Consider the following 24,261-nt stretch of genomic DNA (forward strand, 5'->3'; position numbering starts at 1 on the left):
ATACCTTAATTATATATCAAAAATAGATACACATAGTATTGCTTTTTAGAATAATTAATTTAATTTCTCTTATTTTTTATATATAAAATTGCATAAAATAGAGAAATTAACAAAAACGAATTAATCAGAAAAAAGATAGCTATTTATATTTCTAGAAGAATACTAAAATGTAAAATCCAAATGAGACAGTATCGGCACTGTTCTTATGTACTGCTGGACAAAAGAAGACGTCACTCACCACAGAAAACTGGGCCCAGAAGGACGCAACGTCATCCACCTCATGAAAGTATCATTTTACCCCAGCTCACTATTACCAAATCGCTTTTCTCATCGTTGTTATTGTTAGGGTCAAAAGCAATGTTTTCTTCTGCCTAATCGAAACTGAGAGTCGGAATTGGACGATCTGGTCCCTTCTTTAACTTAGATCGTCATAAATTCAAGTTCGATCTATCTTTGATTGGATTCAGGTTAACGATTTGAACTATGTTTCTTTTTGACTGGTTCTACAGCGTCTTGGCTTCCCTTGGTCTGTGGCAGAAAGAGGCTAAGATCTTGTTCTTAGGCCTAGATAATGCTGGAAAAACCACTTTGCTCCACATGTTGAAAGATGAGGTCCCTTTTTTTTAGTTTCTTGTCTCTTTTCTTATAATCGTCCATTTTTCGCTTCAATTTACTTTGCCGATTTTGTTTATGTGTATAGCAATTTGTTCCTCTTTTGAGAAGCGGTAGGTGAATGAAGTAGAAATTAGGATTTTTTTTTTGTATTATTATTTGATTTATTTGAGACGTGGATGAACAGAATTTGCCTCACAGGTCAATCATACACAATCCGATTTATCATATGGCTTCATTGTTTAATTTAACTGGATTGTTGTTTATGTTGGTTATTTGACCCTTTTTTTCATTATCAGTACTTAAACGAAATGGATGTGAAATTTTCACTCTTTCTTTCTTTCTTTCCTTTTTTTCTATAATAATATGAATATATATGTCTTCAGTTGTGTAGTTGACGAGGCAAGAAAATTTTAATAAGTAAATTATTTCATAATGCTTAGCTTGATTAGTAAAGTTGCTCCTAGACATTTATGCTCTGTGAATCGTGGAAGTTTTAGTTGATCTTGCAGTACTTAATCTTGGGTTGATTTCAGAGATTGGCCCAGCATCAGCCAACACAGTATCCCACCTCAGAGGAGCTCAATATTGGGAAAATTAAGTTCAAGGCATTCGATTTAGGAGGTCATCAGATTGCTCGTAGAGTTTGGAAGGATTACTATGCCAAGGTGAGTTATGCTTAAAACTCGAGTTAGTTTAGTACTGAAGTGATTTATATCACATAAGAAGAGTGGTCATACCTGTAGCTAAATTAACTGTTGCTATGTGCAGCACTTTCGGCATTAACCTGATTCATTCTTAATTCAACAATCTGTAACTAATTTGCCATAAGTAAGGTGTAACTGCTGGTTATTATTTCTTAGCTGTTGTTGACTGGATTTAATGGTTTATAGATGTACCCTTGTTTGATATTTGTTTATTTCTTTGGTTCCTTTGAAATGCACCCATGTTAACTGTAATCAAGTGCTGCTTGTGATGTTTTTTGGTTTGAATCTTACCTTTTACTTGTTTCAACTATTTTTGTGATGCTTATTTGTCCCTTCAGTTCTTCTCAACATATATTCAAATAAATTAGACAATAACATATTAACTTTCAGTACAATAATCTCTTTATGTAAGGTTGACGGCTTGCATGCATAAATTTTTTTTATTTTGCCTTGTGACATATAAGATGCAGAAGAAAATTCTCTGTAGTTATGTGTTAACTTTTGTATCATTTTGGCAGTACAAATCTTAATTAGAATTTCATTTTGGAGGTTATTGCCTTCTGTTTTGGCTTATATAAATACTCAAACAAAAGAAAGGCCCCTTGCAGGAATCATTGTTTATTTCTATAGTGTAACTTATGTTGTTTTTTGGATTGAAGTTGTAATAGTGCATCCATTGGTTTGCAAGACTGCAGGTTGTGGTATGTTAAGCTTGTATTAAAGTTACTAGTAACGTGGTCCATGTTGAACTCAGGAATTAACTTATATTGAGATTTACATGGCTTTCTCCATGTTCCAGAATGATTGCAATGAGGTTTACATGGCTTTCTCCATCACTTATTGTAGATGTCCATGTTCCACATTACATAGCTACATTGGCTAGTAATGTGGTCCATGTTCCAGAACTGATTGCAATGAGGTTTACATGGCTTTCTCCATCACTTGTTGTAGACATCCTGATGATGCCTCTTATTGAATTTTATTTAATTGCCTTTGGATTGACCTATGTCATCTATCTAATTTTGTTACCAGCCAAGTGATTTATGAGCTTGATTTGCTTTACTAGTTATACTTTGTTTGCTTGGTATTTTCTGTTATCTTCTATGTTGACATTCTTTATGTTGTTCTTCACTTTTCTTCTGTAATAGGCTTGATTGTTCCACCATTTTTCAATAAGCCTTTTTGTTATTTTGTTCCATTTCTTATGAATTTACTGTGTAATATAATTTTCCAATATTTGTCATGAAATTATCTCTGTAGCTTATGATGGATTAAATTATTTCAATTGGCTAATGCCAAAGTGCATTACATCCATTTATATACCATTGCATTTCTGTGCACAGAGTTGCTATTGGTTAGTCAAATCATGCTAGTTATTGTTTGTGCCTTGGCTTAGGCAACGTTGATGTGATAAGTCTTGGGTGGCATTAAACTTTTGACTGAGTTGACATGGATGAAGAGAATTTCTACTAGTCCCAATCAAAATTATCAGTTGGACCTTGATGGAAAATTTATTATATGTTGATTTGTGATGCTCACATCTTTGTTATGCATAGAAGTTGTGTGATTCTATATCTTCCTAATTCAACTGGGTGCATCTTAAAATTTGAAGACTTTAATTTTGGCCTTGTTGCAAATGATAAAATAGTTCTAATGGATTTACTGTATCTCACAGGTAGATGCTGTAGTCTACCTAGTGGATGCCTATGACAAAGAGAGGTTTGCAGAGTCAAAGAAAGAACTGGACGCACTCCTTTCTGACGAGGCATTGGCTAATGTTCCTTTTCTTGTTTTAGGAAACAAGATTGACATCCCATATGCGGCCTCAGAAGATGAGTTGCGATATCATCTTGGTCTGACAAATTTCACCACTGGCAAGGGGAAGGTTAATCTAGCAGACACAAATGTCCGCCCACTGGAGCTGTTTATGTGCAGTATTGTGCGCAAGATGGGATATGGTGACGGCTTCAAATGGCTCTCCCAATACATTAAATAGGATACGGTATGTGGTGTTTTAGGAAGATGTATTGCAGATCCCAAAGCCCTATCCTATCCCACTGTTTCTCATCTCACGAATTATATTAATCTCCTTGTTTGATCCAGCTTGTGAGTGGGATTTAAATTGGAACTACTGTGTTTTGAGTCTGTGAGGAAGGAATTATTAATGTTACTATTCTGTAAATTTTACTTGTGGTAACAGGTCTTTCTATGGTATTATAGTCTGTTAAATTACTAGCAATCTATTGTCGTATGCTGCCGTGGAGCTGATTGCTGTTTCTTTTGAATCAGTGTCTTATCGTATAATTGGGCTTTACAGAATGTATTATTAGTTCCAAGAAAAAAATGAATTAGCACTATTCCTTCTGTTTTCTCCTCTTTCGGGTGGCCTTCATCGCATACATTCGATAATTCCAGCACACGTATGCTTTTCATCAATGCTTTGATGGTATCACCAAGAAATAAAGCCACAGCTTCATGCTTCCGATAATTGACGAGCCCTTGCTCATAGATTCAATATTCTAATAAAACATCAGTGTCGGATTTCAAGTGGAGACAAATGGCCCAACAGGCTTGTTAAAAACCTTGTAATATACTTCGATAATTCCTCGGTGGTACACCGATGATTCTCAGCATATACAGATGCCACAAGACTTTTACTAATTCAAAGGCCAAGACAAGACAAATAGAACAGTTTTACATAGAAAAGACCCCACTAACATCACCATTTCCATGCTTCACGACCAAGCCCAACGCAGATACCCATCAAACACCCGCCTTTTCAACACTACACCCAGCTTATCACTGACCTCCCCACGACTCTTTCCGGTCGCTTTAGTCTTTTTTTTTTTTTCTTTTAAACTTTAGACTCTTGACTCTTGACTCGGCCCCCGACTACATTCATATATAACTGATAGACGCTCTCCCCCACACCTCATATTTAATCTCTACTTACAACTGAAACGACGAGATATGGGCAACTACACTTGCTCTTGTTTCTTTGTGAATTCAACTCAAAAAGCTAAGCTTGTCGATGCTAATGGAAACCTGACGAAGGTCAACCTTCCAATTAGAGCTGCGGAGGTCATGCTTGAAGAAAGAGGCCACATCATTTCTCCAGTAGACAGACTCCTGAGAACTCGCCGTATATCGGCCATGCGAGCTGACGATGTACTCTTGGCAGGGAACCTTTACATGTTTGTTCCTGTTAGTAGAGTCAATGGGAAGGTTACAGAGAAAGATATTTCGATAATAGGGGCCGCTTGTGATAAAAGAAAATCGTTATGCCTACTTAGCAGGAAGAGAAACAACTCCAAGGTGTTACCCACTGTAAATGATGAAGAGGTAAGGGAAGATAGAGAAGAAGGTGATCAAGTTAACGTTTTGAGAGTGGATGAAACGGGGTTTTCCAGTCACCGATTTAAGAATCAAAAGCAGTGGAACCCAGCCTTAGAAACCATTTCTGAAATTTACTAGGTATTACAAGTTTCTCTTGGCTCTGCCTCCTTATTTTCCATGGAATTTACCCCTTATTATTAGGGAATGAAAGTGTATATGATTTGTTCTTTTAGAACAAGCCTACAAAGCCCACAAATGGTCCCTTTTTTGGGCCATTAGGCGTTATGGGCCCAATTAGTGATGTGTTATATGTTTAAAAATATTTCGTATTTCATCTTGTTTGGTGTTCTATTACAAGTAAAGGGTTTGCTTTTATTGCTCAATTTAAGAGGCCGTTTGACAAATGACTTGATGATTACTTGTTTAGCAAATTTAATTAATCACTAAAATACTCTTAAATTCCATCATCCACCAATGGTTGGTTACCTTATTAAAATAATTTTTGATTTAATTATATGTACAACAAAAGGCATGCATTTCTACATGAATTTCTTCAAGTAAAGGGTCGTAAATATGTCCTCAACTATTATGAGTAGTATTGGAAATTAACATCATATTGAGTATGAGCTGGGTCAATCCATCATGGATGAATCAAACCCAATAGTTTTAATATTTCTAAACTTTCAACTAGTCTCTCAAAGCCAAGACTATAAAAAATCTTTCAATTGAAATAGAAATCAATCATTCCTTAACTTGAATGTTACGGAAATGCATTTTGAGATGGACCATAAACGCAACCAAGGGAGACTGTCTCTTTATTTTACTTGTGTTTTTATTATAGGATTAATTGTAGACACTTATCTTTTGAAAAGGAAAGACAAAAATGTAATTTTTATTACTTGATATGTGTCATATTCATATATACGTACAGAAGAAGTTTAGCCCAAATCAGAGACATGCAGTATCTGGACATTTGTATTCAACGTGTATTAAACTCAAAGCCATTAAAGGTTTCGGAATCCACAAGAATTCTCCACCAAAGATCTCTTGTGGCAATTGAGGTTTAGGGAGAATTAACTTGTACCAAACTATCTTCTTACTTAACTGTAAAGAAGAAAATCTCTCATTCTTCTCATGGATAACAATCTTCAGTGGTAGGGCAGCTGGAAATTGCTTTGTTTGTTAGAAATCTTTGCTCCCTTTCTGTCACATAAGAAGATCCATTATCTGATTATTATTATTATTATCCTATTTCCTGCGAATTTAATTAATGATTTATTTTTATCAAGCTTTTCTTCCGTTTTAATCATAGGGTCCATAATCTTCATGATTAAATTAGTTACAATTTCTTGTACAGCTATTACGCATCAAACCTTCTTACCATTGTTCTTCTTCTTCATTATCATTTTAACCACCTGTAGTTTAGAGGAAGTTTCATTGAATATAACCACACAGTCATCTTAGCCCTGCTGGCCCCTATTAAACTTCTTCCATTGCAGTCCGGATATGCATTCTTCCAAAATTTCAACAGCTAACCAGAAAATTTCTCATGTATGCCCTCCAGCTAGGAGTTTTTGCTTTTAAAATAATGTTTCTGAAATTTTTAAAATATTTTAATGCCAATCACCAGCTTATTTGTCAATATGGGACATAACTCCACTGACATGCAATGGATTATCTTCTGACAGCCATTCCCTGGACCCTTAGCCACTGGCCTTGTTTCCTTTCTAACATTCTCTGCTCAAGCTGTGGGGTAAAATTCAGTGGTGGATTTAATTATGTTGCTTAGAATCAGATGAGGAAAATCAATTAAAAGAAAGGAATAAGAAAATACGTAGGCAAGTTCCAAAAGCAGACAAAATTCCGCTAGGCATTGCGGGAATTGGGAACCCTCCCTTGAGAAAATTGAAAGGCTTTTCCACGCAAGTGGTCAACTTCGTTTATTTTCTTTTCCTATCACCATATATAAATGGTAATTTTGGCCCAATTTTAGGTTCAATCCTCTCTAACCTTAATGGGAAAAAATTTCTCAATAAAAACAGGAAAAAAAATGGGCATGGAGATTAAAAAAAAACTCTATAACCAATTACGAGGATATATGAATCTTCTCCTCGCCCCACCCTTATCTCCATTTTTTATATTAATATATTTATATATTTATTTAAAATATAAGCATATATTTATAATTTTAGATTATTTATATATTTTTAAATTTATTTAAGTATTTGTTATGTATATTAAAGTAGTTAATATATTATATTTGTGATATTTAAAATAGTAGATTGATTTTAATTTTACTTAATTTTGTTATTTAATATTTATATTGTGTTTAGATAATACAAAGAAGAGATTTTTTCTTATTAAAATTTTTTTTTTTTTTTTATAGAAAAAAGATGAAAAATCATTTTTATCTTCATACCATTAAACAACTGGAAAAATTAACGATATTATTATTTTCACAATGCATCAACTTGCATACACAATCGGCATTACCTGTGCACGTTTCTGTAGTTTCAGATCCCCAATAATTATTAGATCTACCAATGACAGAGCTTACTCCAGCATGGACACTAAATCCTAAATCCCAAAATAAGGGCACGTTCAATTGAAGGAATGGTGTTTTCCTTAATCCGCCCAAAATAAGGGCTTTTGCCATATACAATGTAGATGATGTTTTGATAAAAGACGAGACAACAGAAAGAGGATTAGAATCAATGCTATCATTTCACCGCCTAGTTTGGGTAAGATAAGGTGATGAGCTTCTGGCTTCTGGCTTCTGACTGACTTCTCTTTTAAGGGAAGCCTACTCACAACTCAATGGTAATCTTCTTAAATTTTCAACTCACATCCCCATTTGCAGGCCCCATGCTTTCTTTCTTAATCAGGTCGTTACGAGACCACAAGCCATGTGGTTCTTCTAATAAAGTCATTCATCTCATTTCAACTTTATTGTTATGCTTTCCAGGCTTGAAAAGATATTTCCAATGAGAAGATCTGAAGAATTTTAATTACTGGCAGTATAAGTCAATTAGATGATCTAACCCATCTGATTACGCTTATAATGTCTCATAGTGGGACCTGTTGTTTACCCAACTGTCCATACATACATTTAAGCACTGCCGTGCTGTACAACTTTTATTATTGATATACCCTTCGAAGTTCAAAAAGGTAGCGTCTGGTTAGTTTAGTTCTTATGAATAATATAATCGGTTAATTGCCACCCAACTAACATCACCAGTCAGTGCCATTCTGGTTCGCACTTCACCTATATATACTCTACATTGCATATTCAAAAAGCAACACTAGCCAAGCTTATTCTTTACACAAATCAAAAAATGCCTCATAGAACCACTATCACTTCATCTTTCTTTCTGCTGTCTCTCACGGGTCTTCTTCTGGGTGTTTCCAGTTTAGCCCGGGAACCATTTGCTTGCGACCCAAAAGTTGCAATGACGAAAACTTTGCCGTTTTGTCAGGTATCTTTACCAATACAGGAAAGAGTGAAGGACCTCATTGGAAGGCTGAGTCTGAAGGAGAAGGTTGGGCTGCTTGTGAACAATGCAGGAGCAGTTCCACGCCTTGGAATCAAACGATATGAATGGTGGTCTGAGGCTCTTCACGGGGTTTCCAATGTGGGTCCGGGAACCAAGTTTGGTGGGGACTTTCCTGGGGCCACTAGCTTCCCACAAGTCATCACAACCGCTGCTTCTTTCAATGCATCATTGTGGGAAGCAATCGGACGGGTAAAATCTTAAATCTTTCTTAATTAAAATTAAGCTCTATACTTCTTGCATGACGATGAAGTCAACCGTTGAAGAACTCTTTTTTGTTTTATTCTCCCCTCTTCTTTACTCCATATAATATGAAAAATCTTAATCCTGCAGGAGCCTTCCCCAACAAGCCAATAGGCCGAGCACTAAAATAAATCATATTATATATCAAAACTTGCATTTGTGGGCCAGAATCCGTACAATAGAGGGATTCGTTTTATTTGTGGATAATGGCAGAGATTAGCCACATGATTGCCGTTAATACCATTTTATGCATATTTAATGACCAAAAAAATGAAAACATATTGCAGGCTAAATGCTCTGTTATGTGCAACAAAAATTATTTATGCCTGCAAGCGTAATGCAATGATGAGTTTCATAATCACGGATCAAAAGTGTTTATCTGCTTTTAATTGCTTCTACTTTAGACTGATAGGGCAATCCAAGATTAAAAAAAGTGATAATATATTAACTTGTTCGAGATTTATTATTAATAATGGTGGTGTTCACAGGTTGTGTCAGATGAAGCAAGAGCAATGTACAATGGTGGCATTGCTGGACTTACTTATTGGAGCCCAAACGTGAACATTTTTAGAGACCCAAGATGGGGCCGCGGGCAGGAGACACCCGGTGAGGATCCTGTGGTAGCCGGTAATTATGCTGTTAGCTACGTTAGGGGGTTACAGGGTAACGACGGTGAGCGGCTGAAGGTAGCTGCTTCTTGTAAGCACTTCACAGCCTATGATCTCGATAACTGGAATGGCGTAGACAGATTCCACTTCAACGCTAAGGTTGGTAAACTACGGATGCATATTTTTGTCAAGGGCAATTACATTTAAAAGCTGACATCAGATTGTGCTTTTACACTTGTGGGCAGGTAAGCAAGCAGGACATTGAGGACACATTCGATGTGCCATTCAGAATGTGCGTGAAAGATGGTAACGTAGCCAGTGTTATGTGTTCATACAATCAGGTTAATGGTATACCCACCTGCGCTGATCCTAAAATACTCAAGAACACCATACGCGGCCAATGGCGCCTCAACGGGTAATTAATATTACAACTTTTATCTTTCTGATTTCACACTTTATATTCATGATCTTCCTATTGGTGGCCGTCAGGTATATTGTTTCAGACTGTGACTCTGTTGGGGTATACTACGACACTCAACATTATACATCAACGCCTGAAGAAGCAGCTGCTCTTGCCATTAAAGCAGGTTAATCCCTTTTTCAACACAAACTATTAGCCTTCCCGCATCGGCACATTGTCAGTTAGAATGTAAACCAACTTTAAGAACTTAATTTTGTATATATAGAGGCAGACGGTAAGTAAACATTGCAGAGTTTTGCAGGTTTGGATTTGAACTGTGGACCTTTCTTAGGAGTTCACACAGAGAATGCGGTGCAGAGAGGGTTGGTGAGTCAGGCGGACGTTAATAACGCATTAATGAACACAATTACCATACAAATGAGGCTTGGCATGTTTGATGGAGAGCCATCTGCACAACCATATGGGAATTTAGGTCCCAAAGATGTGTGCACCCAGGCTCACCAAGAGCTTGCACTCGAAGCTGCCAGACAAGGCATTGTTCTTCTTAAAAACCATGGCCCTTCATTGCCTTTATCCCATCCCCGTCACCGCACTATTGCTGTCATTGGTCCTAATTCTGATGTCACTGTTACTATGATTGGTAACTATGCTGGTAAGTCAAGGAAGGATGGTAGTTTATTGTTGTTATTTTTTTCAAGAAGCCTTATGTTTTTGTTCACCACCAGGAGTGGCATGTGGATACACAACTCCCTTGCAAGGAATAGGGAGATATGCCAAGACAATTCATCAACAAGGTTGCAAGAATGTAGCATGCGCCGATGATCAGTCATTTGCGGCAGCTATTGACACTAGCCGTCAAGCGGATGCAACGGTTCTTGTGATGGGGCTTGATCAGTCCATTGAAGCAGAACAAAGAGACAGGACTGGGTTGCTTTTACCGGGACGCCAACAAGAGCTTGTGTCTAGAGTTGCTCAAGCCTCTAGGGGCCCGACTATTTTGGTCTTAATGTCTGGTGGACCTATTGATGTATCGTTTGCCAAAACTGATCCACGAATTGTAGCCATTCTATGGGCTGGGTACCCCGGCCAAGCTGGAGGCACGGCCATTGCTGATGTCTTGTTCGGAACGACCAATCCTGGTTTGCTCTAGTCTAAAAATCTCCAGTTTCATGTGTATTTCTTGCTTATTTTCATTCTCATATTGTTAATGCAATGCAGGAGGAAAGCTGCCAATGACATGGTACCCACAGGAGTATATTAAAAATCTGCCAATGACAAACATGGCCATGCGATCCAGCCCATCAAAAAGCTACCCTGGAAGAACCTACAGATTTTACAAAGGTCCAGTTGTGTACCCATTCGGTCATGGAATCAGTTACACAAACTTTGTACACACTGTAGCCAGTGCACCCACCGTGGTGGCTGTCCCCCTACGCGGGCGCCTGCGCTTTGGGAACGTAACTGTTTCTGGCAAGGCAATCAGAGTTACACATGCAAAATGTAAGGGGCTCTCATTAGGCATTCAGGTGGATGTGAAAAACATTGGTTCCAAGGATGGTTCTAACACATTGCTAGTATACTCCACACCACCAGCAGGGCATTGGGCGCCACACAAACAATTGGTGGCCTTTGAGAAAGTGCATGTTGCTGCTGGAACTCAACAACGAGTTGGAATTAATATACATGTATGCAAATTTTTAAGTGTTGTGGATCGGTCTGGAATTCGAAGAATTCCAATGGGTGAATACAGTATTCATATTGCCGATACAAAGCATTCCGTGTCACTTCAAGCAGCTCCTTTAGGGGTGATAAAATCTTGAGTTCTTCCTACCAATTTCATGGGCAAATATAGTCTCAAGTTAAGGATCGATAAGAATGACTATAATTATTTTTTTACTATTGATAATTTGAGTTCCAGTTATACATTGATGATTGTTGTAACTAGTGAGTCCATTGAGAAGCAGAATGGGAAAATCAAGATAGAGCTGAAGCTTGTATAGGAGAAAAGGTCTCTGTTTCTGTTTGTTTGCCTTCATTATTGGTGAAAGACACCTTGCTAATATGTCCTTTTTTATAGTCTAAAGGAGATACCGAAGAGTCAAAGAAATCATGGGTCTGAGGACACCAAATGTTTAAAGAAATGCGTCAGTAGTGTCGATGAAAACGATGGATGTTTATATTAATTTACGTAATCGACATCTAAACTAAGGCAGTAGTCAAATTGCAGGTATAAGCTATGTGGCTGTCAAACGATGATCATCCATGTTGCAAACTTGTAACTCAAGGTTGAATTGAAACATAAAAGAAGACCCGGTTGCGTATAACCCAAAACTAACTGGGCCCTAGATTGTTAAACTAGGATTTGTTTTAGAACTTTCCATGGTTGGAAATTTGATTTTACATATGACATGATGGCCCCAACGTTCCCCTTTTGTTCAAGTGTCTGGTGTACCAATAATAACCGGCTCCTTCCGTCCAATCGAAGTCTCCAAATTCAGAAAGTTAGGATCCAGTTAGAATTCCTATTTAGTTCAACAAATTAAGTTTAGTATCGAACTTGTAATTGTGGCTGCACTGCACTATTCACACTAAATGGCCACGTCCTATATGTCTAATGTGGAAGCAAGTGAGCTGTATACCAATCAATGTCTCGTCATTTCGGATGAGCTGGATCTGGATATCAGTTAAACAAACTGCATTAAATTTGGACGCCCTCAAGAAATTCAAATTATTTAACTTTATGTAGAATCAATGGCCAAAAATGGCCGGCCTAAGCACGCTATCAAGTTGATGTGCAGCATTTTCAGAAGATAAATTACATGCTCTGCTACCATGCCCCAAGTCATGACTGAGCTTTAGCACGTGCAACAGTACTAGTGTAATGCCAGGACAGAAAATCATTGCCGTATGGCACAGGCTTCAACATTTATATACAAGAATTGATGGCTCTCAGAAAACCAAATAGTATGACAGTATCAGAGAATACATCAATCTTCAGTGCCAATTGACTATTATCTACCACTCACTTATGTATGATGATCTGTATGGCATCTCAATGGTTGCTCGGTCCCTATATAATTAAGGAGACACGGTCCCAGAAATTAATATAAACTGGTGAGTAAATTTGCAATCATCTTCTTAGAATTCAACAAAGAATTTGCCTAACCTGCTGCAGTCTCATGTTAAAATGCCTTGCTCGGCTTCTGTGTAACTCAAAAGAAACACACAGGGATTTTACTTTTTCATTAAAATTATTATTAAGAAAGAAAGCTCTAACAAACAAGTCGGGGGTGCGCTCGAAAAGCTTCGGGCGATTCTAATCCATCAGGAGCCCATGACTTAGCAAAGCTCAATAAACACTTTTTCACATGTGATTTCAAATAATTGCAATAGCCCTTTTATCTTCTCTCTCTCTCTTTTACCCTTTGGATCGGTTCTTGCTTGAGTCAAGTTCTCATCTGAGATGCCAATGAAGATGAAATGGTCACGGTCAGCGGTGCTGCCAATTAGCCAAAGAGGTCAAAACTTAGAGCTTAAAACTCTTCTTTTCACACGTGTCATCTATGCCAGCCATTGAAAAAAAAGTTAATTAGACTTAGGAGAACTGAAAACAAGAAGGGTCAAATACTGAAAGCTTCAAAATCAATTATCAAAGACCTGCTTCTCTTTTTAGATACTGTTATTGGGAGACACGCCAACCCAGATTCCCGAGAATATAAGGCTTTTATCAGTTAAGCTTTCACCTCGCAGGGGTAGACATTATTAATCAAAGTTTATTTATAGTATTCACAGGACTGTTATAGGGAAACCTAGTGCATTTGTGCTCGTCTGTTGGGTAACTGTAGTAAAGATTTAATTTTCAGAATTCAAAAGGCCAAAGGACATATTCCCTCCCAAGGTTTATTGCAAACCAAAACTAGTACTTATTAAGTACTAAAAATCTAAACTTTCACTTATAGAATATTAAAATTAATAAAAACAGTTATTTTCAGGGACAAAATCGTTATTTAATCAATAATATAGTAAAAATAATAAAATATTTTCATTTTTTTCAAGTTTAGAAAACTATTTCTAAATTAAACTTTGAAAAATTTCTATTAGATTTTGCATTTTCGAGCCCTCTCTTCCTCTGGCGACAGTCCTTCCTTCTCTCTCTTCTTTGGCATTTTCACCTTTAACGAAGACATCGTTGGTGAAGACACATGATGACTAAGACGCGAAAGAAGGGGTAGAAGAGGAGACTGTTGCCAAAGGGAGAGAAGGTTGGAAAATGCAAACCCTAACTAGGGGAAATTAAAATTTAATTTTGAGTGAAAATGGTTAGTTTTCTAAATTTATAAGAGAAATAGATAATATTTTATTATTTTTAATATATTACTGATCAAGCGATAATTTTACGTATATAATTAATTATTTCTGTTAATTTTAATACTTTATAGGTGAGAGTTAAAATTTTTAATACTTAATAGTACTAATGGGTTTACAATAAACCTTGGGTGGGAATATAACTTTCGGCCAATTTAGAGTTAAGTAGTGTATGATTTGATTGGACTGGATTGGATTGGATTGGATTGGATTGAATTATTAAAGACTTTTGAGGAAAGCAATTTTGGCTGGCCTTGTTGGCCAAAAGAGGCTCATGAGGTATCACTTTGGGTTAGCACTTGCAAAGCTGCACGTCCTTGCACATGGGATAGTATCCCACGTGAAATTCCATCAACTTGACACGTGCCCAGTGCAGAGTTTTGCAGAGAAAATTCAAAAGTTTTAGAAAAAGAGAGACATGGCATTGGATGAAATGACTTGAAGAAAGATGAATGGCTTAAAAAACAATACATCATAAGATATTATTAAGGTACCAGCGTGTTTTATTATGCCGTCAAAAAGAGTGGTTATGTATAAGACACCTTATCTAAGTGTCTTAATAAGATAGAATCTGCAGGAGATCACATCTCACTTGCCCCCTTGAATACAAACATGTCTTAAAAATGGGAGAGATTTTCATTAATAATTAATTAATTAATTAATTAATCTAACACGTAACTTAGATTGCCACAAATCTTAGACACCTTGTCCAATCCCTACGTTGATTCCTTGTTAACAACTTCTAATTAACATGAATCACTCAGAATTAGGTACTAATCTTCATCATAGACGTGGCTAATTAATAATCTTCCATTTTCTTTCTATTATGATGTGCTGGTTTGATTAGGAACTTAACCCGATTTCATAAGAAAACCCCACTAACTAAATGAGGGTCCCTATATTATTATATGACTAAATTGTATTAATGATTTAATTTATGATTAATAATTGAATTCTACCTAGTTAATCAGTTTTAGGTGAGAAATAGAATATGTTTGCTTAATAGCAATGATTTAAAAATTAGATCAGATTGATTGGTTCAATCGAGAATTAGTACCAAATTCAGTCCAGTTAATATAAACAACTAGTTTTGCTATTACTCGATTAAATTCGGTTAAAAATTAGGTTTGATTTTTGAATTTTTTTAAATTTTAATTATTTTTGAATAATCTAACTATTTTTTTATTATTTTTTGATTGAATTGGCTAAATCATAAACTAATGAAATAACTTGTTCGATCACCGATCTAATTTTAAAAACATTGCTTAATAGGCTTTATTTTCTAATTATGTTAGTTTAAGGTTCAAAGTAACCCATTTTGATGATAAAATTTGCTCCCCTTGTCTCTTGGAGGTCTAAGGGAGTTTATTTTACGAGAAATTGTACTAATCAACATTATTAGAAGGTAAGAACTACAAAAACTTTTTCTGTCACTGAATGATACCTTTTTATTATTAATTACTTGTTTGTCAAAAATACCCTCATCTCTCATCTCCATTTTTTTGCATACGAATGAAAGAGAAAGATAGATGAAAGAGTCAAAATGTCACAGTGAATCCTATGTTTCAGAGCGAAAATAGTTGGTAAACTTATATGTTTTGGCCAAAAATACCCTTGTCATCTACGATTGTTCAAAACTCATCTTCAATCTATGAAAGATGTAAGTTTTGGTATTTGAAAGTTTTGATTGATATTGGTTGTTTAGATTAGCTTTTTGATGGGGATGTTGAAATTAGTAGACTTTTGATGATTTTTGCAAAGCATGGGCCTGCATATAACACCAAAAAATGTCAAAATGAGCCAAAACTATGAGGTTTCATACACTTTTTATATTTACAAAGTGATATTAATTATATTATAATTTTATGAAAAATGATTTTATATTGTTAGAATAAGTTGTCGACCAGGTAACATCACAAATATCTCGGTTTCAACTAATATTTTTTGGATAAAACAAACTCAGATAGATTCGATTTATAAGTTTTTCAATGACGATCTTAATGTTTTATATATTTTTTAAGGATTCTTTGGTCTATAAAGTATCTAAATTGATTTAGTTGTTTAGAAAGGATTGGTAAAATTGGAAATGAAGTTCAAGTTTTCTTATTCTGCGGAACATTCAGAGTAAATGAATTCTATATTGTCTTGATGCACAAGCATTTGTACTTTTAGTTAGTCTAATATTTCATATTTTTGTGTGATAAAGAATAGAAAACTATAAACTTTAGAGAAATCCACATTTGATTAAAATAAAACTTTTCCACACTATAGTTTTTACTCTATGGTGATTCCGGTTTGTGTTGAGAAGTGATATGAATTGATGAACGTCATGCAAAATACCCATCCTCACATAATCATTAAATTCCATAAAATCAACAAAAAAATAAAAATTTCCTCACATAAACATTCTTTAACAAAGTCAATACCATACCCCTCCCAACCACCTTGCCCATCTCCACCCTTAACAGGAATAAAGCAATTAAATGTCCAAGCCACGGTATCAGCTAACTTACAATTGTTTTGCTTCTCTTATATCAACCATTTAGATTTTGCTTTTCAATGGGTTTGTTGTAGAGTTATGGTTGTGTGCAGTGATAGGTTGAGGGACGACGAGGAATTAAGTAGCCATGGCAGAGGAGTAGATTTAAACAATGAGGGAAGATGAATTTCACCTTACAACTTAACTACAACAATATCTCTAGCGATCTTTCACACATCTTTAAGTGTTTGGATGCGAAGCATGGTGAGAGATTAAGAAGTACAGTGACAGAAAATTATGAAATATTAAATGGAGGTGAAATGGAGAGATGAGAGAAGATGAAAAGGTTGGTATGATTAGATTTAAGGCTAGTATTGATAATAAAAAGTTAAAAGTGAAAGTGTATTTTAGTAAAAGGAAAAAATAAAATACATCAATTCTCAAGTTTTAGCTCGAAGCAACATCATTTTATATAATTTCTCTTTTTTTATTCTTTCTTCACCTTTATTGGTTAGGGAAAACCAGCAAGCTTCCAATCTAAGCCTCATAAGCATAAGGGTATCTATCCATTGTTCACTTTATTATTTGAAGTCAACTTCCCAAAAACTATGAGAAATCCAATAATATAATGAGGAAAAATTGGGGTTGTTAGTTGTTATAGAACTGGTAGCTAGCTGAATCAATGTGAACGTCTACCTTGCATGCTGAAAAATAATTGCCAATAATAAGGAATGACAACAAATGGAGGGTAGAGGTTGCTCCAAAATAATGCAGAAGAAGACAGCACCAATTATAGTTTTATCAAGCTAGGGTCCAAGAATAAGGGCAAACTGTTCTCTCTAACACCAAAATTAATTTAGTGATTCCCCTCTGGTAAATTTAGTCAACCCGATTCCCAATAGAAGATGACACATAGCATGTGTCTTCCACAAAACAAAAATAGGCGTATGATATGTTGTTCTCTCTTGTTCACTTATATATTTCTACTCTCCCATTTAAAATCTGACCTAGTTAGGGCCCATAATTCTCATGCAATGCCAAGCATAGACTTCATTAGCACGTTTAATTTATAGAAGTGATGGTAATATTCACTATATCCTCCATTCCCCCTCTCATCTTTTCCTCCAAAATTTGAAGGGCAATTTATAATTTAAAGAATTCAAACATTAAAATGTTTGTTTACAATGGTCTCTCTCAAATGAAACAAGTTGACACTGTAGCCCATGCAAGCAACGGCTAGTTTCATCACTGGTGATGATCTCCAACAAGAAATGGGCCCTGTTCATCAAAGAAATACTCCCCTTTCACCCGCAATTTCCAAAAACTTAGCTGTAGATGAGTTGCAGAGATGTTTATGGAAGAAACTGACCATTCTCTACCCTTATATTACTTGTCTCTGGGTCCAATGGTCCCGAAAAACAACAATAGCAAACATAACATTACAATAATTTCGCTCAACTTCTTTGGCTGTATCAGAGAAGAACACTCACCATGAATAACTTAACTCTTGATTGGAGTTGAAGCTGGTTAACTTGGATTGGATTAAGACGTTTTGCAGGTGGGTTGAACTGAGAGTTACCTATTTTGCCTTTTCTGGCCTTAATTTTTGAAGAAGAAAAGAGGGTTGTTTGGTTATGTAAATGGGTGAAAGATTCAGTACAATCTTGCTGCCAGGAGGCTTTGCAAAAATTACAGTAGAACTTCTCATGGCCTCGAGTGGTTTAACTGGTCAAAGCATGGAATTCCCAATTATAATCCTAAAAGGTCTTGGGTTTAAGATTCAATGCAATCTGTTCAAAATAAGAGTCTTGAAAACTTTTGAATTATCAAGTATAATAATTACGGACTGCTGAAATAAGGTTCTTCATTCGAAAAAAAAAAAAAAAAAAGAACAGTTCTCTGTCTTGTCAAACCCAACGCAGTAATGCAGTCTGTGGTCCTCATTTCTATATATTTTCCTAAAACTCAATGACATTTCAGTATTAGTTTAGTCATGATGAAGAACAAAAATTAAAGTATTTTTAAACATAAATGAATGAATTATTAAAATATTTTAATTGTGATAATTGAGTTATATTTTTAAACATAAATACATTTATTTAACATGAGGCTAAAACTTAGTTGAAAAGACTCGATCCTTTAATAATAATAGTACAATAATATTTGGTTCCGAAACAAAGTTGGATGATCTGTACATGTGGGACCTAAAGTCGTTGATGACACGTGGAGGCCAGGTGGATATGATGACATGGCAATGAAGTGGATGTGGGTGTGGGTATGGGTATTCGGGTGGGGTAGAGGCTAAGGGAAGAAAGTTAGGGCGAGCCTTTAAGACAAACTCATATGGCTATCTATCCATATTCATGTGCATTCATTTATCAATCTGGGTGAACTCAAAAAGCAAACCAAAAGCATGATTCTTGTGGCTTACGAGACAAGACTTGCTTTCTTTCCCCCTATAAATATGCTTCAATTAATTTTACCAATTCCTCCTTTTTATTCTTCGTTATTTACAACCATGTCCTCTATCTTAATTTGCTCTTTTTTTTTATAAATAATCACGTACAAAAAGTCAATTAATCTCCAAGATGTACACTGGTAAATTTTTAATGACCATTGCTCATTGAATTCAATAAGTTGTGTTAATTGTGTTAATCAAATATTATTAACCTTTAACATTGTTTATATATTTATTAATCAATAACATTTTACATATGATAACTGTGTTCACGAAGGGCAAATAGGTAAATTCAACGTCATCAGAAATAAATAACCAGAGAGATATCCTACACTATCTTTACTTACTTTTGGGGCAATTTGGTGGCGTGTTATCTCTTCTCCGCTGGTTGAACCCGAGGACCCGTGATATTTGTATCCGGTCATAATCATGCAGTCACTGGCTATACCAGGTAACGAATAATTATACCGAATTTTATTTATTTCCATTATTAAAAAACTTGGGAAATACTTTATAGACTGTTATAGGCCACGTAGGCTCGCAAGGTGAGAGAATAAAAATGTTGTGGTGCCAGCTATGAAGTTGAAGGATCAAAGCTTCTCTGAGGTCAAAGCTGGCAAATTATTTTTATGGGGCTTTGTTCTCTGTCCACAGCCTTTCCCTATTTATTTACACTTGAGAAAACTACACGCATTTTAAATCGGCCCCTCTCTTCTCTTCTCCGTCTCTCTCCCCACTTTGCTTCCTTTTTTTCTATCTCTACAAAAACAGAAAAATGTATGTGTTTTGAGAGAGATTAAGAAAGAGAGAGGGGTTTGGTTTTCATGGTTGATTCTTCTGCAATAGTAACAACATTAACAGCTACAACCATGGCTACTTCTCCTTTAAATTATGGTGAAAAGAAACACTGGTGGCTGAGCAACAGAAAGGTATGGGACGTTTAAGCCTTAATCTTGGTTTTTTATTTTTATGCATTCTTCTTGAGTGAAAAAAATGCAATGTTTTATTGATTCGTATATACAGATGGTGGATAAGTACATTAAAGATGCTAGAAGCCTTCTTGCGAGTAAAGAGCTGAGTGGGATCGCTTCTGCACTCAGTCTTCTTGATGCCGCTCTTGCTCTCTCTCCTCGCTTTGAACTCGCTCTTGAACTCAAAGCTAGATCTTTGCTCTATCTAAGACGATTTAAGGATGTCGCTGATATGCTTCAAGACCATATTCCTAGCCTCAAAATGGGTAACGATGACTCTGGTTCTGTTTCTTCTGATAACTCCTCTCAACAACTTTCAAGAGAAAGAGTCAAGCTTTTGCCATCTAGTGGCTCGTCCGATGACTCACTGGGTCGTGATCCATCTTTCAAGTGTTTCTCCGTCTCGGACTTGAAGAAGAAAGTCATGGCAGGGCTATGTAAAAATTGCGAGAAAGAAGGGCAATGGCGGTAATTTCAATTTTTTGTTTCCCTGTTGTATTGAATTTTCACAATTTTTCATGTGTTTCCAGGCTTCTACTTTAATGACGCCATTTATTAGACAGTCAGTCATTATTGACTGCAACTTTTGAATTTTGACATTTTAATTAAGTACAAAAATAAATGCATTTTTGCCAACTAAATTAGTCATTGAAAAGTTGAAAAACATGCGAAGAATTTCATCAACATCTTTTGACAATCAACTAGCTTTGCCAGCTAAGTGGAGGAGAGTAGTACATTTGTCAAATATCTATTTGATAGGGGTATTTGCGTAATTAGAATACAGAATCCTGAGTTCACCTTATCTGACTCAGTCGACGAACTTTGTTGTTGCAGGTACTTGGTTTTAGGTCAAGCGTGTTGCCATCTAGGACTAATGGAGGACGCCATGGTTCTTCTCCAGACTGGAAAACGCTTGGCTACGGCAGCATTTCGCCGTGAGAGCATATCTTTATCCGATGATAGCTTCTCTTACTCTAGGTTTCCGATGTCCATATCCACCAACGGCCACCACACACCACCTGCAACTCCTCAACGAGTTGTAACCGAGTTAGAGAGCATATCACAGCTGCTCTCACACATAAAGCTCCTTCTACGCCGTCGTACGGCAGCCATCGCTGCACTCGATGCTGGTCTACACTCGGAGGCCATACGCCACTTCAGTAAAATCGTTGATGGACGTCGAGGGGCCCCACAAGGCTTCTTGGCTGAATGTTATATGCATAGAGCTTTTGCTTATAAAGCCTCAGGAAGAATAGCTGAATCTATCGCTGATTGTAACAAGACTTTGGCTCTTAAACCCAGTTGCATTCAAGCACTGGACACCAGAGCCTCGCTTCTTGAGACCATTCGTTGCCTTCCTGACTGTTTACATGATCTTGAACACTTGAAACTCTTGTATAATTCAATCTTGCGTGATAGGAATCTTCCGGGCCCTGCTTGGAAGAGACATAACGTGAGATATAGAGAGATTCCTGGGAAATTATGTGCATTGACCGCCAAGATTGAAGTATTGAAGCAGAGAGTTGCTTCTGGACAGACTGGAAATGTAGATTATTATGCTTTGATTGGCTTGAGACGTGGGTGTTCACGATCTGAGTTAGAAAGGGCACATTTATTGTTGTCCTTGAGACACAGGCCCGATAAAGCTAACAGTTTTATTGATCGGTGTGAATTTGCAGATGATCGTGATCTTGATTCTGTTAAAGACAGGGCAAAAATGTCTGCATTATTGCTGTACAGATTACTTCAAAAGGGTTATTCTAGTGTTTTGGCTAATATTATGGATGAAGAAGCAGCTGAGAAACGGAGAAAAAAGGCCACAGCTGCTTTGCAAGTAGCTATTCAATTACAACAACAGGAAACTCAAAATTTCAAATTGGAACCGGAATTGAATCAACCTTCTGCTAAATCTATGGAGATTTCTGGTTCTAATAGAATTAATTCCACTGAAAACAAGGGGCCAACGGCTTCCAACAAAAATAATGTGTATCAAGGTATTTTCTGTCGAGACATAGCTGCAGTTGGAAATCTGTTATCGCAAGCTGCCTTCAACCGTCAACTTCCTGTGAAGTATGAAGCACTGAGCTGCTGAATTTTTTTGCTGGGAAAATTGAAATGAATTAAGGGAAAGGCTCTTGAGATGTTACCGGCAGTGCAATCTCTGGTTCAATTTCTCTGTTTTGTACAAAAGGATAAATATAAAAGGTTGCCGGGAAATTTTGTTGTCAGTTCTTCTTCTTTATGTACATGTACAAAATTTCAGTATTCAATTTCTACTTTTGGTGTTTTCTTTTTAGCTTAATTTTAAAGTCATTTTCATTTCACTTCTTTTGAATTTTTATTGCTGTACAGTACTTAAGATCTGCATGGTGATGCACAGATATAGAGAAGCTGGCTTTGGCTTCTCTCCCATGTCTTATTTGTTGCATTTAATTCTTCTCTGGTTAGTTTATCCAATGACTGACAAATCTGACATTCCACTAGATTTCATTTTTTTTTATACTTCCACCAAAGCTTTGTTATTTTACTTTATATATCCACTCGGTTTTGTAAAAACAAAATCAAATGACATGGATTTGGTTATGAGCATTTTTGCGAATGGACGTGTTAAAATCAAGAGCGAAAGGGCAAATGTCATGTCAAGTACCCACATCCACAGCAGGTAAAATGTTTTTCCTTTCAGCAATTCCACAGAAAAAATAAAAGAAGAAAGGTCAAATCAGCACTCAATACAAGAAAACAAAGGCATCTACAAAGGTGATGTCTATTCATGCTACAGAATGGCATGATTAGCTGCTTTAGAAATTCAACCCATAATGCCACTATTTTCTTCTCGCAAAAGCACTACTGATTGATGTTTCTCTTGCAATTTATTCATTCTGATTTTGCAATGATAATGATAAAAGTGTGCACTGTAGATTCATCTCTTTAAAGAGGGTTGTTGGTTTGGTTGTATCAAATTGATAGACCTAATATTTTCTGTTCTGTGCTAACAAAAAGCCTGTGATTTCTGCAATATGAAAAGGGGGCGCTATAATTTTTTTTTATCTCCTTTCTTGTCTTTTTACTAGAAGGTTTTTGCCATAATCGAGGTGGGATTGTTGTCAAAATTTGATCTTGGCAGCTATTTTTCCTTTCCAATAGCAAATAATTGTGCTTTCAAAGAAATTTTTTCTTCAAAGAACAAAAATCCCAATTGGAATGCGAATTACCCTTATTATTTATTTACACATTTAATTTATAAGTGATTTCAAAGATTTTGATTGTCAAGGGGCTCCAATTTCACTCGTTTAGAATCTTTCCTTTTAAGAGAATTCAACAATCCTTTTTATTTTATTTTCATACATCAACTTCTCATATCTGATAATCAACATGGCATGCCATAATGACAGCCAACTTCCGAGCTAGCTTGCACTATTCTATCATAAGAAAATTAAATGTAACTGCCCAATGGTGGCAAAATTTAAAACCCACATGCCTTGCACATCTATTTTTAAAGCCATGAAAGTGGCCAGTCATATTTCTCAATTGCATCTTGCCCCTCTGACAAGGAAAAATTTTATTTATTTGTTTGTTTATATTGCGTCATTTTAAAGGTGTATATATATATATTCTTCCGGTGAAAGAAAAGGGTTCTTCACGAATTCTCACGAGGCTACCAAATTGATTTTGTTTTATTTTAATATAAGATCGTCAGAGATTATGGGCATCTCTCAGTTGTATTTTTAAAATTAATTATCTGCAAGTTGAAGCGTAATTTCTACACAATTATTTACGCTGTGTAATGACATTAGTATCCTCATAATTTGGGGCAGGTGAGAGAAGTTAAAGGAGGACAAAAGTGGGTAAAAGAGTAAATTAATAAAATTTGGGTGGAAAAGAACACGTGATGTTTGAATGTTGGAAACGTTGGAAAGAGGAGAAGTCGTGGCCAGATATGATGATGTCAGGGATAGCATGTGATGGTATCATGTGCCTTTCAATTTCAAACAAATAAATCATAAGATTAGAAAAAAAAAAAAAAGACTGTTAATTGAATTTGGCATTTGATGGCTTAAGAATATGACAAAGAACTTTTTCGATTAATCAGTTTTGAGTAAAAGTAAAACATCAAGGAGAAAGAACCGAGAATGTGTTCATACTTGTTTTCAGTTGTAATTCAATATTGAAAATTGAGATCTAGAAGTTTGACATTTTTTCAAATATTCAACCAATTCTGAATCGTTCTCATGGGAAATGGGATTCATTTTATGATAATAAAAAGGAGGCAGATGATCTTCTCCAAGTGGGAAATCAACAAGGATGGCAATGGCTTTTCAATTAGTCAAAGTTAATGGCTGGCAGCACAAAACCAAGTCCTAGAGAGAGAAATGGATCTATTCACATTACTTAACCAATAATTAATATGGTTTAAATTTATAGAAAACGTTAATATTTGAATATGAATCTCACGTATTCAAACATATATATTATTAAAGTACATGAAGAAAGACAAGTTCTGTACAAGTAA

General features: G+C 35.9%; 3 protein-coding genes across 3 annotated transcripts; all 3 read left to right on the top strand.

Annotated features, from left to right (window-relative positions):
• Window positions 1-316: 316 nt before the first annotated feature.
• On the top strand, window positions 317-3,683 carry LOC123223237 (GTP-binding protein SAR1A-like). The gene is made up of 3 exons (XM_044646367.1): window positions 317-612; window positions 1,149-1,280; window positions 2,995-3,683. Exons 1-3 carry the CDS (start codon window positions 484-486, stop codon window positions 3,313-3,315), a joined length of 582 nt encoding a protein of 193 aa, XP_044502302.1. The 5' UTR covers window positions 317-483; the 3' UTR covers window positions 3,316-3,683.
• A 4,137-nt stretch (window positions 3,684-7,820) lies between these two features.
• On the top strand, window positions 7,821-11,619 carry LOC123223236 (probable beta-D-xylosidase 2). The gene is made up of 7 exons (XM_044646366.1): window positions 7,821-8,398; window positions 8,938-9,216; window positions 9,303-9,472; window positions 9,547-9,644; window positions 9,780-10,130; window positions 10,204-10,617; window positions 10,697-11,619. The coding sequence occupies exons 1-7, from the start codon at window positions 7,991-7,993 to the stop codon at window positions 11,296-11,298; spliced, it is 2,322 nt and encodes a 773-aa protein (XP_044502301.1). The 5' UTR covers window positions 7,821-7,990; the 3' UTR covers window positions 11,299-11,619.
• A 7,843-nt stretch (window positions 11,620-19,462) lies between these two features.
• LOC123222809 lies at window positions 19,463-22,047 on the top strand. The gene is made up of 3 exons (XM_044645775.1): window positions 19,463-19,709; window positions 19,804-20,219; window positions 20,586-22,047. The coding sequence occupies exons 1-3, from the start codon at window positions 19,605-19,607 to the stop codon at window positions 21,841-21,843; spliced, it is 1,779 nt and encodes a 592-aa protein (XP_044501710.1). The 5' UTR covers window positions 19,463-19,604; the 3' UTR covers window positions 21,844-22,047.
• The last annotated feature ends 2,214 nt before the right edge of the window (window positions 22,048-24,261 follow it).

The sequence above is a fragment of the Mangifera indica genome, chromosome 8 (genome assembly GCF_011075055.1).
Source record: "Mangifera indica cultivar Alphonso chromosome 8, CATAS_Mindica_2.1, whole genome shotgun sequence".
Lineage (NCBI taxonomy): Eukaryota > Viridiplantae > Streptophyta > Magnoliopsida > Sapindales > Anacardiaceae > Mangifera > Mangifera indica.